Source organism: Myotis myotis, unplaced genomic scaffold (genome assembly GCF_014108235.1).
Source record: "Myotis myotis isolate mMyoMyo1 unplaced genomic scaffold, mMyoMyo1.p scaffold_m19_p_6, whole genome shotgun sequence".
NCBI classification, from domain to species: domain Eukaryota; kingdom Metazoa; phylum Chordata; class Mammalia; order Chiroptera; family Vespertilionidae; genus Myotis; species Myotis myotis.
The window spans coordinates 83,190,685-83,206,127 of NW_023416368.1; the positions used below are offsets into that span (position 1 = coordinate 83,190,685).

At 43.3% G+C, this 15,443-nt stretch overlaps 1 protein-coding gene across 1 annotated transcript in view; it reads right to left on the minus strand.

Moving 5' to 3' along the window:
• Positions 1–1,228: 1,228 nt before the first annotated feature.
• The window catches only part of MUC16 (mucin 16, cell surface associated), an 85,604-nt gene continuing 71,389 nt past the window's right edge, over positions 1,229–15,443 (minus strand). The window contains 14 exon segments of the mRNA XM_036314052.1: positions 1,229–1,242; positions 2,116–2,167; positions 4,017–4,096; positions 4,294–4,335; positions 6,051–6,217; positions 7,927–7,994; positions 8,293–8,456; positions 9,627–9,775; positions 10,510–10,577; positions 10,929–11,059; positions 12,590–12,762; positions 12,928–12,995; positions 13,090–13,211; positions 14,342–14,407. Coding sequence (XP_036169945.1) covers positions 1,229–1,242; positions 2,116–2,167; positions 4,017–4,096; positions 4,294–4,335; positions 6,051–6,217; positions 7,927–7,994; positions 8,293–8,456; positions 9,627–9,775; positions 10,510–10,577; positions 10,929–11,059; positions 12,590–12,762; positions 12,928–12,995; positions 13,090–13,211; positions 14,342–14,407 — 1,364 coding nt within the window.

Consider the following 15,443-nt stretch of genomic DNA (forward strand, 5'->3'; position numbering starts at 1 on the left):
AGCCAGGCCAATGGCCCTCTAGTCTCAAAATGCATGGACTGGGAAGTACACACTGGCGCTCAGTGTGGTTTTACACCTCAATTCCTTGAGAGCCCTGGAGTTAGGGACCTCCTTACTTGCTGCATCTCTAGCAGCTTCCACCTCATCCACACAGAATCTCCATTGATTTTCACAGCAGGAGGTTGTGAGGACTCTTCCTGGCATTGGTGCTCCAGGATGAGAAGCCTATTGTGGGGTGGGACCCCTCACTCAACAGAAGAGACCTCCAAAGCGGATTTCTCACCATCACACTGTTGCTGTGGGGCCAGCCTGGTTCATGTCCCTGCCCCTCCTACCAGTTTCCACGTGGCTTCTTCTGCATTTCCTTAGTTACAGAACTTCTGTTCAGCAAGTCTTCAGGAGGTTCTCAAGGGTGGTTGTTCCATAATTTAGTTGTAATTTTGATGTTGTTATGGGAGGAGGCATGCATAGTATTTACCTGGTTACTCTGCCATCTTGACCGGAAGTGCTTTCTTTACCTACATTTCTCTGTCAAGTTTATCAGTTTCTGAGAGTGATGTGTAACACAATAAAAGAGTATCTATGGTATTTATACATTCCCTAACATTAGTTTCTTTTAATAGAACCTTTTCTCCTCTGATCTTTCATGTAACCATCTTAAATTTTGGTAGAATGTGTTTTTAAGACTATTTTTAAAACTATGCTAATTTTCATATACTTTGTTTTTATTTTCTCATAACTCTTGCTATGGTTTTCTGGGTTCACTTTTCTTCTTTGTGATGCATATTATTTACTGGTGTTTTCAATAAGGCCTAGGGGAGGTCAACTTTGAGACTGTATGTAAGAAAATGTCTTTACATATTTCTTTGATGGGTAGCTTGGCTAGGTATTTAGCTTCTTAGCAATTATTTTTCCTTCCTTACTATTTAATATTTCTTAGCCTCCATATCTTTATGGGAACAAAATGTGAATAAAGCCCCAAGGATGGTAGCATAACTGAGATAATGCATTCTGAACTTGTCAATCATGTTGCTTAGCAGATATGAGGTTGTCAATAATGGTAGTTCTCATATCATTATTATAATCTCCAGGAAGTAATATTCTCAGAGAATGACTGCTTAAGACTGAGGAACAGAAGTTCATACCAAAAAAAAACCACCAAAAAAACCCAAAAAAAACTGGAATGGTTGGCATTAGTTGGACTTTAATTTTTAGACCTTGGGTATCTTCAGCTGCAGTCATCTGCAAAAGGTATAGAGATCACACAATCTGTTTCTACAAATGCAGGGCAGGACAGCACAGGTGGCCCCATGCCTGCGATGCTTTGAGCTTCTTTTGGGGAGCTCCTGATATAGCTGCCTTGTTGAGTTCTGTGCAGAGAAATATGAAAAAAAGATTCACCCGCTCATATTTTTCACCTGAGTTTTATTCACCTGTACTTCCAAAGCAGACACTGATTTCTAAGGTCTGGGTGTTACTCTGGATTCAGTCTTCCTAGATTTTTAGTCATTTCAGGTTCCAAGTCCCAGGACTGAATGCAGAGTCATATCTAAGCCATTCCTTCCATCCTGGTCTATTTTTCATCTTGGAGAACCATGAGGAAAGGGGTTCCAAAGAGGCAGGTTGATCTGGAAGTCCCGGTGAGTCTGAACTTCAGAGAATGAAGTGGAACAAAGGGCACTTGAGATGCCTGGGCGTCGGGGGTGGGGGGAATGGAGGCACAGAGATAAGTGTGGTTGCTGACACAGGTCAGGGGAGGTGTGCTGCAAAGTTTCCTAAGAAGGGAAACCTCGCGCTGAAGAGCATCCAGTTTTATACTGTGGCAGTTTCTGCTCCAGTGTAGCCAACGGAGTTCCTGAGAGATAAAGGACTATGAAACCACAAGACAAGCCGGAACTAGCAGTTGCCTTCAGGACTCAATGAAGGGGAAGAATTTTCTCTAGTTTCCTGTGAACCAGACAGGGGCCATGTTTAGAAGGGCCCAGAGAATGTGACAGATCAGTGTGGTTGATTTTTGGTCCAGCCAAGCTCCTTTGGGCCCTGGATGGGAACCGGGGCCTCAGGCAGATCTAGTCATTGCAGCTTCCTCAGGTCTAGGTGTGGCAGGGACCGGGCATCACTGCTGAATCTCAAAATCTCCCTCCTTCTTCCGCAGGCACACGGTGACCTGTGAAGGTGAGGACGGGGACTCAGAATGGACTGTCTGACTGTCCAAGTATGAGAGAATACTAGGGAAAAAGATGGCCACAGCCACATAGAGCAGACGTGTCCCTCTGCTTTAAAACTTAAAAAAAAAATGATTTCAAAGAGAGGAAGGGAGAGAGATAAAGCAATAGAAACATCAATGAGAGAGAATCATGGATTGGCAGTCTTGCCCCCTACTGGGGACCGAGGCAGCAATCTGTGCATATACCTTAACCTCCTGGTTCATGGATCGAAGCTCAACCACTGAGCCATACCGGTCAGGTTCCCTCTCCTTTTTAAATTTAAGTTTCTCTATCAGTCTTTTTTTCCCTTTCCCTTTTTCCATCTTTTATCTCTTTCTGTTTTTCTCTCCCCCCTTTTCACTCTCATTTGTTCTACCATTTTCACTCTAGTATCCATTTATATTCCTCATCCTTCCCTCCCTCCTTCTCCCCACGCTATAGCTTAACTGAGGTATAACTGATATACAATAAACTGCATACATTTTATGTGAATGATTTGATAAGTTTTGATGATAACTTATTAAACTGTCATAATAATCAAGATAAGGAATACCCATCACCCCAAAAGTGTACTCAGGTTCTTCTGTAATTCCTCCTGCAGACACCTTCTTATTCCTGGGCAACTGGTGACCTGATTTCTGTCCCTATAGATTGGCTATATTTTGTAAAGGTTGTTTATAAATGGTATCATAGAGTCTGTTCTTTACGTAACTTCTTTCACTAAGCATAAGTATTTGAGATTTATACATGTCATTGCCTGTATTATTCTTTCCTTTTTATTGCTGAGGAAGATCACATTGTAGGGATGTGTCACAGTTTGTTTATCCTTCACCTGTTGGTGGACATCTTGGTCGTTTTCCATTTGGGGGCTAGTACATACAAATCTCTAATGGGCATCTGTGTATAAGTCTCTTTGTATGTTTTATTTCCCTTGGATAAATTGCTAGGAGTGGAATGGCTGTAGGTGTATGTAACTTACAGAAGCAACAGCACTAAGCTACTTTTTATAAGCACTACATGAGAGTTCCAGGTGCTGCACATACTCACCAACACTTGTTATAGCCAGTCTATATAATATATTAGCCATTCTCACATGTAGTGGTAAGTCTATCACCATGATAAACTCAAGACTTTCAGTTACATTTCTCAAAGAACTACTGTTGTTAAGAAAAGAAATAGGCAAACCACACATAGAAAAACATTTGCAAAACGTGCCCATCAGAGGATTGTATTTCTAAAATAGTGATACACCATGTAACAAGAAGGGTATAACCTGAGAAAGGTGCCCTTAGGGGATTGCCTGTACAGCATGTTACTTTATAAAGCAACACACAGTTAAATCAAGAACAAGTAAAAATAATGCAATCACGAGATGCAGTAAACATGAGATATATGAGACTGGTGTAGGCTAATGTGGCATACTGCTTTACAGCCATCATTTTTATAAGTAGAAAAGTACACTCTAAAACAATAATAAAAAGTATGGTATAGTAAATACCTAGCCAGTAACACAGTCCTTTATTATCATTATCAAGTATTATGGCCTATACACAATTTATACTTTGATACAATTGGAAATGCAGTAGGTGTGTTTGCCTTAAACACTTGAGTAATGTGCTTTGCCAGAACCTTATTAAGGATATGATGTCACTAGGTGGCAAGAATTTTTCAGCTTAATTATAATCTTATGGAACCACCATCATATATGTGGCCCATCCTTGACCAAAATGTTGCTATGTGATGCATGACTGTATATAAAACACTCTTACAACCCAATAGCAAGAAGACAAGCATCATTTCCTCACTTACCAGGAAACAGCAGATCAGGCACGTGGTGATTACCAAGAGTCCCGCCAAGCAGAAGAGGATGATGGCCCAAAAGGGGAAATCTGGGGGGACAAGTGCTGGGCTGAGCTGCCACCTCTCATTCCCCAGGGATCTTGCTTTCTCCCCGCTGTGCCTCAACAGTCCATGACATAGGTTGGCCAACTGTCGTTATCATACAAGCTCTTGTGTGCAGGTTTCTCTGGGATGAGGCACAGCATCAAGACATTCCCTCCCCGCCTGGGGCTGCCTTGAGGCTTACCAGAATTCCCAGTCAGGGTCTCAGGTCTACTTGGAGAATAGCCTGGAAGGGAATAAAATGGAGAAGTGTTTTACTCTGTTTAATAAAACTCTTCAAACACACAGAAAAATGGAACTATAGCATAAACATCCCTCCCCAAATTTTAGCAATGTACTGGTATAGTTCACCCAATGAAAGCAGTATTTCACCCAATGCACAAGTTATTAACAGTTGCTACTCTTGCCTTATCCCATATTTTCACTGAATATTAAAGTAGACATCATTATATCTCACTCCATTTCAGTTTGTAGCCCTAAAAAATGAGATGCAATGGCCTACATAACCTTAGGCCATTGTCATACTACAATAATGTATTAAATTAAATCAAATTTCTACCTTTGGGCACAGAATATTGAAAGTAGGCTGGACCATCTTATGATTGTCAAGGGGGAATGGTTCATCCCAGTTGCAAGCACATGAGATCTCTCTAAATATGTAAATTACAACTCATAATCTCTTTTCTCAGCCTAGAATCACATTTACCTTCTTTTCCTTTACCACGTTGTTTTATACTCATTTCCCAGGATTCAACTATAATATAATTTCTACAGGAAGCCTTCTCAGATTACCACTCCCAAGCATGGATTGATTTACATCAAATAATTTACTATTGACAACTACCTATTCTTGTTATTTTCTATTACTATATAAACTCCATGAGGGCAGGAACACATTGTACCCTTTAGGCAGGGTAGGAGGGTTTCTGGTCCTCTACTTCTCCCTAGCAAACTTTTTATTTTTATTTTTAAAGAGAGCGGAAAAAAAGGTGGGAAGGTTGAAGGGAGGGAGGGAAATGGAGAGAGAGAGAAAGAGAGAGAGAAAGAGAAAATATTAATGAGAGCGAGCGAGAGAGAGAGAGAGAGAGAGAGAGAGAGAGAGAGACGGACAGACACCAATTGGTTTCCTCCTGCATGTGCCCCAACCAGGCTGTGGATGGGACCTGCAACTCAGGTACATGCCCTTGATTGGAATTGAATCGGCAACCCTTCTGAGCTCAGGCTGATACGAACCACTGAGCAATGCTGGCCAGGGCTTCCTATCCAACTTTTTAAGAAGTTCTGCCCAATACAGAGCTGCCACAAGGGGGTTCTTAAATTACAATTAATTTGAATTAAATGAAATTTAAAAATCTGGTACCTCCTAACATTAAAATCAGTAACAATAAAAATCTGTGTCAGCCATACGTCTCATACTCAAAACTTCTATGTGGTTGATGTGCTGGGCAGCAGAGATAGAGAACATTTCCATCACTGCAAAAGTTCTATCGGATGGTGATGATCTGGGCAGTAATGGGCAACTACATACAGCCTGCAGGCCAAGTCAGGCCCACTGCCTCTTTTTATACAGCCTGTGGGTCAGAAAACAGGTCTATCCCATCACACCTGTCAAGGCTGGTTCACACATAGTTTGCTGCTGACAGCCCTCGCTGACCATCTGTAATTGACTTTCAGTAGACAGAGAAGGACTCTGAAGTCCAGAGTGGGAAAAGGACTAGCCTGAGGGCACAGAGCTATCTAGGTGACCAAAAAGGCCTCCTATATTGCACTGGGCATCCTTTCCTCTCCCTCAATAGTGGGTAAAGCCAGGGGACTGTGCTACCTCCTGCCAGCCTCAGAAAGTTCAATGCCAGCTCATCTCCAGGCCTCCAGATTCCTAGGGAAGTCCACAGGTGTGGCACTTAGACCCCCACTCCTGCCCCAATGACCTGGAAGTCTTACCATCCACTAGCACACTGTTCCTGTCCAGGGTAAAGTTCTGAAGGTGGGTGCCATTCTGAGTCAGCTGCAGGAATTCCTCATAGATGGCAACTCTGTCCATTTTCTGTGCCAATGGTGAGAAGTGGCACAGGGAGTCCACCCTAGTGTGGTTGCTGTGCGGGACAGACCTGGAAGCACACAAGGGATGCAGAGGTATCTGAAACTCTGCCCTGAGTCTTGCTTTCCTTTTCTAGTTCTTGTTGCCAAGAGAACTCTCTGCAATGAAGTAAACCTTGTGTCTACACTGTCCAATATAATCATTATTAGCCACAAGTTGTTGCTAAGCACTTAAAATGTGGGTGAAGAATTGAGTTTTTCATGTAATGTAATACTAATTCAAAACAGCTACAAGGAGAACATCTGTGAAATTTTGGGAGTAAGGACTTCTGAAAACCCATAAAAACAAGAACACAAGAAAAATGGTTAATATAAACTTTTCAAAAGTACAGAAATGAACCAAAGGCTTGCAACCATCTGAGGTGTGTTTAGTTAGGAGGGAGTAAGCGCTGTGGCATTATAACCTGCACTGTCCCCATTCTGTGCTCACAATGTCCTCAGGAACTGTGAAATGCATCAGTCTCAGAACCACGTAACTGTGAAAAACAGCAGTCACGTAGCCATCCTGGGTTTGGAGCTCCCCAAAAGATGCATCCCGGTTTTTTCTATTTGACCTGTGTGGCATCCCCTTGAAATATCCCCTCAGCAAGGAAGGTCTATCCCCAGGGAACTTCCTAAAAACAATCAGTGGTAACTGTTTTTGCACTGTAGCTGCATGAGGGAGCAATATTAGTTGAGGCAACCAAGAGCTGAGCCAAAAACTTAAGATAAAAATTGGAATAATGAGATGTCTCCATTAGGCTTTGAAACTCTCCAATGAATTTGAGGGGATGTAGAAGGCCGCAAGAGTACAGGTCTGGGTGCATGCCCAGGAAAGACTTGAAAAGATCTTAATCACTAATCCCTGCCTGAAAAAAGTTATCTTAATATATTAAGAACTGGGTCATGAAATGCACCATAGTTATAGGATAAAGCACAAATACCCATTATCTTAATACACACACACAAAAAGAATTTCACAAAATAGGCCTTTTATGATTTAAAAAAACCTTCAACTTGGAAATTTTAAAAAGAAACATTCTCAACGTGACAAACAGCATCAAAAACAACAACAACAACAAACACACACACAACAAACCCCCACAAAAAACCTACAGCTAATATTATAGTCAGTGGTAAAAGACAGAATAATTTCCTCTAAGACCAAGGACAAAACAAGGATGTCTTCTCTCATTTCTTATGTTAATTGTACTAGAGGTTCTAATGAGAGAAATTAGGCAAGAAAAGGAGATGAAAGGCATCTAGATTGGAAAAGAAGACATAAAAATGTGATCTGAACTGTGTTTTGCAGATGATGTAATACTGTATATGAAAAAGTCTGAGAAATAGACACACAGAATAGTATATGAACAATATTTCAGTAGGTGTATAACAATTTAACTGCCACATGGGGTTGTGGCTACACTACTGGACAACACGATCAGACTGCTGAATTTTAAGTCATCTCATGCTAGCCCCCATCTTGTATGGGCTGTGGATTCAGGAGCTGATTTCTAAAGAAATGTTTTCTACAAGCTATATCCCATGGACCCCAGAACCAGGCACCTCCATCTCTAGTGAGGCTATTTTTTAAAGTAACAGTTCTATATCCCTAGGGCTCTCTTCTGTAACAGCTAGGAACTGAGAGATTATAGCATAGGGGTTCTCTTACCTAAAGATCATATATCCTTTATGTAAAAGAGAAGTTTACAGAGGCATTGGGCCCTGATTTGGAACTCACCTGAACGCTATAACTTGACAGTCAGAAAAATAATTCTTGATGCTGCTGTTTCGGAAGAGCTGGTTGAGCTGAAAGACAGGGTAAAGTTTCTCTCATCAGAACCCCAGGCTTTCTCAGAGAATGTTCAGCCACTGAGCAAACTTCTCCATCTGTTTTTTTCTTGGCTCAACAAAGACTAGTGAAGGTATGTGTACCAAAAAAGGCTTTGTTCCAGGGTAGGATTTAGCTATGTGTGCCTATTTCTTCATTTGCAAAATGGGAATAAGAACTGGTATTCATGAATTGTTATGAAAGTCACCATCTGACTACCTAGATCTATAGGCCAGTGTCTACATGGAAACAGAGTGGACACAACTGCATTCTCACCGCATTCTCCATGCTTCTTTTGTTCCGCTGGTATGTGGTGGTGCCTAGTAGGCCTATGTCCTGGACATAGAGTAGATTGGTGACAGTGAAATTCAGCTGGAGGTGCTGAGGGCTGGGACTGCTTGTTGGTTTGTCTGTTGGCAGATGAACTGATGCCTCCAGTTCTAGAATAAAAAGAGAATATAAAATTCCAATACTGAAGTTGAAATATTCAAAATATTCAAAATTCAAAATATTCAAAATTCAATATTCAACTTCAATACTAAATATCTGCCAAATGGTAGGTGGTACCAAGCCAGTGGGGAAGGATTTAACAAGAGGTCATTTAAACCAGTCTACTTATTGCTGGTAATGTGACCTGAACTGGGTTTTTTAAGATGGGCTCCAGAAGATCCTCCATCTACCTGCCCACCTTGAATCTATTCATTTATCTACCTGCACAACCCCCTTTCCATCAAGAATTCTGAGAGTTCCCTAGGATGTGTGGGAGAGTAGAATGGGTCTCTCTGAGGTGTATCTGGCAAGTGCAAGTGCTGACCGACCCAGCAGGCATCTGTCACACACCTTTGTTGGCCTAGGCTCCTAATGTTTTTTTGCTGCTTCCAGTCTCCTTCCCTCTCTCAATCCATTCTCCACAAAGCACCCAGGAAACGAGCTTTCAAAAGGAGAACTCAAAGTGTTTTATGTTCCTCCACAAACCATTCCAGTGCCCAAGAAAGTCCCTGACCACCTCTTTAGCCTCAACAGTCACCTTCCCCAGGTCAAAGTGCATGCACCAGCCACAAGATACCTCTTATAGCGTCCCCAAATATGCCATGCTCTTTCTATCTTCTAGGTTAAAGACACATGTAGCACAACTATTTATCCCCCATCCCCCACAGGCTAGGTCATGTTCTCCATCACGTTTTAGTTTCTTCATCACTTCCTTATGAAAACATTTTAAGACAGGGATGTGTGTCCCTCCTTGAGGTTCCCACAGGCTCTTAAAATCCCTTTATAGAAATTTTCACAATGCATCATCAGTACCTATTAACTTGCATTAAATAAAGTTGAATGAATGAATAATAAATGACGCACAGAGGGCCTAAAAAGGCAACTCAGGACCCTCTAAATTTGTGTAAAAATAAGCATCCCTTTGAGGGTAATTGCTGCATATTCTCTTTCTGCCTCATGTTGGATGATCCATGGCCATGAATATGGTTCATCAACATGGACCTCCAAAAGAGTACCACTTTTCCCTCCCAAGCCTACATCGGTTCTATTGCTACTGAGAAGACCCATCCTTCCTCAAAGCCCATCTCCACAAGCCATGAAACCAGTTCCCCATCTTGTACCTGTCACTTGAATATCTGCCAAATGGTAGGTGGCACCAAGCCAGTGGGATGAAGCATTGAAGGTCTTGTCCAAAAAGATTTGTTTCACCATTCTGGGGTCTACACTGGAGGAGAACAGTTCCTCAATAGTGACTGTCACGGAGCCCAGCCTAGAATCAGAGACCATGGGGACTCAGCCAGCATCCAACACCAGCAGTGTCCCCTGAGTTCCTGCTTTATGAAAGGTGTTTAGGAGTTGAGAATAAGAGCAATAACAGTAATAAAAATGAACATCTACTAGGCATCCCTAAGAAGTGACTTACACGTTCCCTTATCATCACTGTGGTGGAAGGTATTATTACAACTATCCCCACAAAGAAACTTAAGTTAGGAAATATTCAAAATTCAATATTCAAAATCATATGCCTCATGATTCTCCTCTACTGTGTAGATTTCCTAGTTCCTCCACCCATCACTCAGAGACTGGGTGCAATCCCAACTTGGACAGTTCTTGGGCTGTTTACTTTGCTGAGCCTCAGTTTTCCCATCTGAACAATGGGGACAATCATTGTATCCACTTCATGAGGCTGTGATGAGAATTAAGTGAGATGATCATGCATGAAAGTGCTCAGCAGAGAGGCTGGCCATGGTAAATCTTATTATTGAGCTGATACTGGTTGAAAGTGTCCAGAAGAGGAGAAGGTGGTAGATACTGATGGTTGGTGGCCCCATGAGGTTAGTTCTTTACCCACCCCTGAAAACCTATAGAAGGAGATGGTAGGATTAGCTGATAGGAATGTGGGGAGAATGGGCACAATGTTAGGACTTTCAGAACAAGATACACCACAGGAGCTCAGAGCAAAAGCCACCAACTCAGCCGAGACTTCCAATCTCCTCAACTTACTTCAAGTCAGTAACCAGGCAGGAGTAGAATGCATCTCCTAGCTGGCTGCCTCTGTAGAGTTTGGTGACCTAGAATGAAGGGGAGGGAGAGTGGGTGAGAGAGGTCCCTAGGGGCTGGAGGCAGCCACTGGAACCAGTGAAAGAACACAGGCCTTGGAGCAAGGGAGAACTGAGTTCAAATCCTCGCTCTGCCCCCAACTCACTGTGTGACTTAAAGCACAGACACCCATTTCTGAGCCTCACTTTGCTCATCTGGGAATGGGGAAGGCAGACATGGTTCTGCCTCCAGAAACTGAGAGAACTCAGAAAACTTGAGTAAAGTGAAGTGCTGAAACAATCAGTTAATAGATAGATGTAAGTTAGGAGAATGAGAGGGGTACCCAGAGCAAGGAGATATAAGATGGGTGAGAGAGACTACACCTTGTCCTGGATGTCCCTCAGCAGGGAGGTGTACTCGGAGGACATGGGGTCTGGGTTGCTGAGGTTCCAGTTGATGATGCGGAAATTTAGCTGGTACTCACTCTGAACAGATAAATCCTGTGGGGCATAGCCTAGGGCCATGAAAAGAAAAAAAAGACATGTCAAGATGCTCAGCAATTATTTTTCTTTTTACTATTTTATATATACGTGTATGTATATATATATATATACACATATATATATATATAATTTATTGATTTCAGAAAGTAAGAGAGAGGGAGAGATAGAAACATCAATGATGAGAGAGAATAATCGATTGGCTGCCTCCTGCATGCCCCCTACTGGGGATCAAGCCTGCAACTGGAAAATGTGCCCTGACAGGGACTTGAACCATCATCTCCTGGTTCATAGGTTGATGCTTAACCACTGAGAAACACAGGCCAGGCAAGATGCTCAACTTTTAGCATGGAGGCATGGCATCACAGAGGCTTATGCCCTGGAGACTGTGGGGGTTCCCAAATGGAAAGTCACCCAAAGAGGGGGAAAACTCGGAGTTTTACAGAGATTCTCCTGAGCTGAGTTTTTATGTTTGTGCTTATGCAGTTACCACTTTGTAGAATGCTTTTCCACCCTCTTCCTGAAAAACTCCTATTCATGTTACAGAAGCCCAAAGGTATGGAGCTCCAGGAGAGTAGGGACCCACCCATCTATCTTGTTCTTGTCATGCCCCAGGATCTAACACAGGTCTGGGCACATAATATTTTTCAGGAAGCCTTCCTTGACTTGTCCCCCTCCCATCTCTCATCCCATAGCAACCAGTTATATAATGTTGCTGCAATTTTTGTGTCCCTAAGTAATCATTAGTTCACTTGGCCATGAGTTTTCCAGGGACAAAAGCTGTCCTTTATCTCCATACCCACCCAACACATAGTTTGGTACAGAATTGTCACATATGAGTGTTTGCTGAATGAATGAATAGGAACTGCAGCAGATACCTACAGATGAGGGGCTGATATTCTCATCTTTTATTTGTTCATTCATTTATTGAGTACCACAATGTGCCAACTTATTAAGAACTAAGGATCTAGTGTCCCAGTAGGCAAATCCTGATTAGAGTTGGACAATAAAACAAGTAATTGCAGTAAAGTGTGATAAGTGTTGGTGTGCTGCCTATCTAGGGACTACGGACCATGGACAGCAGGGTCTCTCACCTTCAGAACTACTGCCATTTGGAGCTATATGATTCTTGGTGGTGGGGTTCTCCTGTATATTAGCAACATCTCAGCCTCTGTCTACTAGATGCCAGTGGCACCTTATCCCAGTTGTGACAATTAAAAATGTCTCCGGACTTTGCCCAGTGTCTACTGGGGGTAGTGGGGAGTGGGGAGGAGCAGAATTGCCCCTGGGTGAGAACAACTGGCTTAGAGGAACCTTGCTTAGATACTATGTGTCTGTAATTTTGATTTTGCATTAAAATGTATTATATTAATTTGGTTAAAGAATTTCATGTTTTTACCAGAAATAATAGGAAATACCCTCCCTATGGAGGTTGGGGAGGGTATCTCTCAGCCTGAGCTTAGACTGATTTCTTAAAGAGGAAATAAAATAAAACAAAGACATGTAATGAACACTGTAAATCCAAGTTCAGGATAAACACTCACCATTGACAAAGAGGCTGCCCCTGACCAGGGTATAGCGACCCATCTGGGTGACACTGTGGGTCAGCTGGTTCAGCTCCCAGTAAAGTCGATCTCTGTCTAGCCCGGGGCTCAAGGGGTCAGAGTGATAGGTGCAGATGATATCCACCCTGGTGGCTGCTCCATCTTTCTCAGGCCTGGGGAGAGAGGCATGTGGGAACTCTAGAAAGAGAGAGATCCTGAAACTGCTGGGTGTGGGGGCCAGAAAGATGGAGAAGCTAATGTGAGGTTGGTGGGAAGACTGAAAAGGGGGTGGTCACCACAAGTGGCCATTATGGCAAATGCTCAGGAAAGAGTCTTACCTGAGGGAGATCAGTCTGCAACCCGAGTAGTAGGGGCCCAGGCTGCTCTTCATAAACAAGGATCTGAGCTGGAGAGGAAGGAGGAAGAGGATGAGCAGGAGGGTTGGCTAAGAGGCTGGGTGGGATTTACCTGACCAGGAGCTGCTGGGACCAGGGTCTCACCAGGTCCTTCAGGACACTCTGAGTAGAGTTGAATATGGCTGAGCCACTTCCCATGTCTACTGAATACTGGAGGTTGGAGATGGTAAAGTTGAGTGTGAGGGTCTCCAAGTTGTACAACAGAACTGTAAGAAGAGAAGGGGTGAGATGGCAGTCACTGAGAGCCAGCCTGAGTCCTGTAATCATGATAATCTGTTGTCTTCTTTTCCAGTGGTATTGGTGTGGTCAAGTCAAAACCATCAGAAACACTCAGAAATATGAGTATTACTCATCTCACCTCCAAGTACTACCAACTCCACATGTGAATGATTCTCACATATATCACCTCTCTCCATCTTCTCCCAGCCCAGTTCTTACCTTCTCTCACCTGGACCAATGCCCCAGCAGGCACACTAGACACCCTGTCTAAAAGATGTTCTCCACACTGAATAGTAGAAATTTTCTTAAATGAAAGTTTCACTATGGTCACCACTGCTCTATATCATCCATGACACCCTATGGCCTTCAGCATTAGGTTCAAGCTTATAATGACCTGGCACTCAAGTTCCTTCCTAATCTTGTTCTTACCAATATTTCAGTTTCATTTATCCATCTACTCCATATTAAGCTTTATACTTCAGGTAAATGAAATCCCTCTCAATTTCACTACACTATGCTGTTTGTGCCTTTTTGATCAATCCCCTCTACCAGGGGATCTCCTTCTCCATGCCCTATTTGACTAGAGCAGTGATGGCGAACCTATGACACGTGTGTCAGAGGTGACACGTGAACTCATTTTTTGGTTGATTTTTCTTTGTTAAATGGCATTTAAATATATAAAATAAATATCAAAAATACACATCTTTGTTTTACTATGGTTGCAAATATAAAAAAATTTCTATTTGTGACATGGCACCAGAGTTAAGTTAGGGTTTTTCAAAATGCTGACACGCCGAGCTCAAAAGGTTCGCCATCACTGGACTAGAGCATTCCTACTCCTTCTTAAAGGCTCTATGTGGGTAACTTTCACCAGAAAGCTATTCCCATTCAAATTATACCAGATGCTTCTTACCAAAACATCCCACATTTTGTTATAATGGTCTGTTAATCTCACAAGCCTGGAGGCTACATGAGGTTAGGCATTAAATTGAATTGTTGGTATAATTGGTTGCCCTAAAACCAGAATTTCACAGCCTAGCTCACCAGTTCCTGTGTGACAATTGTCTGGTGGGGCTTGAGAGCTTCTCTTAGGAAGGAAAAGGGCTCCATCAAATACCTGTGGTTGCTTCTGGTTGCACAGATGACGACAAAGTGGGCAGGACTGTAGTGGCTGGTTCAGGAGCTATAAAAAAGGCAGTCATGGGAGAAACCAAGATGGCGGCATAGGTAAACACCTGAAATTGCTGCCTCCCACAACAACTTCAAAAATACAATGAAAAGACAAAACGGACATCATCCAGAACTACAGGAAGGCTGGCTGAGTGAAAATTCTACAACTAGAAGGAAAAAGAAAAGCACACTGAGACCCAGAGGTAAAGTGCAGAGGTACAGAGGCTCGAGCGCGCGCGCGGAAAGGGGCTGGCACCTGAGGACGTGGCTGTCTTTTTGAATCTGGAGGGAGTCACAAGCTCCCGACTGCTCTGAACTCCAGTTCCGGGAAGTCTCTGGGGACCCAGGACTCATACGGGGAGAAACTGGACTGTCTGGCAGCAGGCAGAACTCAGAACTTGAGGGCGGCTTTCCCTCAGACGTGCTTGCAGTAATTACCCGGACACTGAGACACGGGGCCCCTTAGGGCAGGGCTGAGGATCCACCATAGCTGCTTGCTCCGCCCTTTGATTCCCTGAGACCCTGCCCCACCCAGGCTGTGGCAGAGGCTTTTGCATATGAATGCCCTGGACCTTTGCAACCTGAAAATTACCTAACGAATTGCCGCTGGGCCAGACAGACCCAGAACTTCCAAGAGAAGGCCCAAGGCCCCACAGCAGCTTGTATTGCTTCACAGCTGGGCCTCATCTGGGCACCTCCAAACTCCAATAAAGGAAGGGGAATCTGCAGTTCTCTTCGTAGCTCCTGCTGGGTAACCTTAGCAGAGGCTAAATTAGCACCTCCTTAGATCCAAGAGCCAGTGTACCCAGTAGTCAGAGTGGGACCATCCAGATTACAACTCCTCAGATCCATAAGAGACACACTCAGGGGGCAGACTCAGTGAGCACCAAAGCCCCACTGAAGCAAGTCTTTCCCCAGAAGGGTGTCTTCAGCACAGAAGGTCTCCCACTGCAGACACAGCTGATTCTCACTGCCAATTGGCCTGGAGGTCAATTCCTCCCAGTGATCCTACAACAATCAAGGCATAACTACAACAAGACTGTGCACAA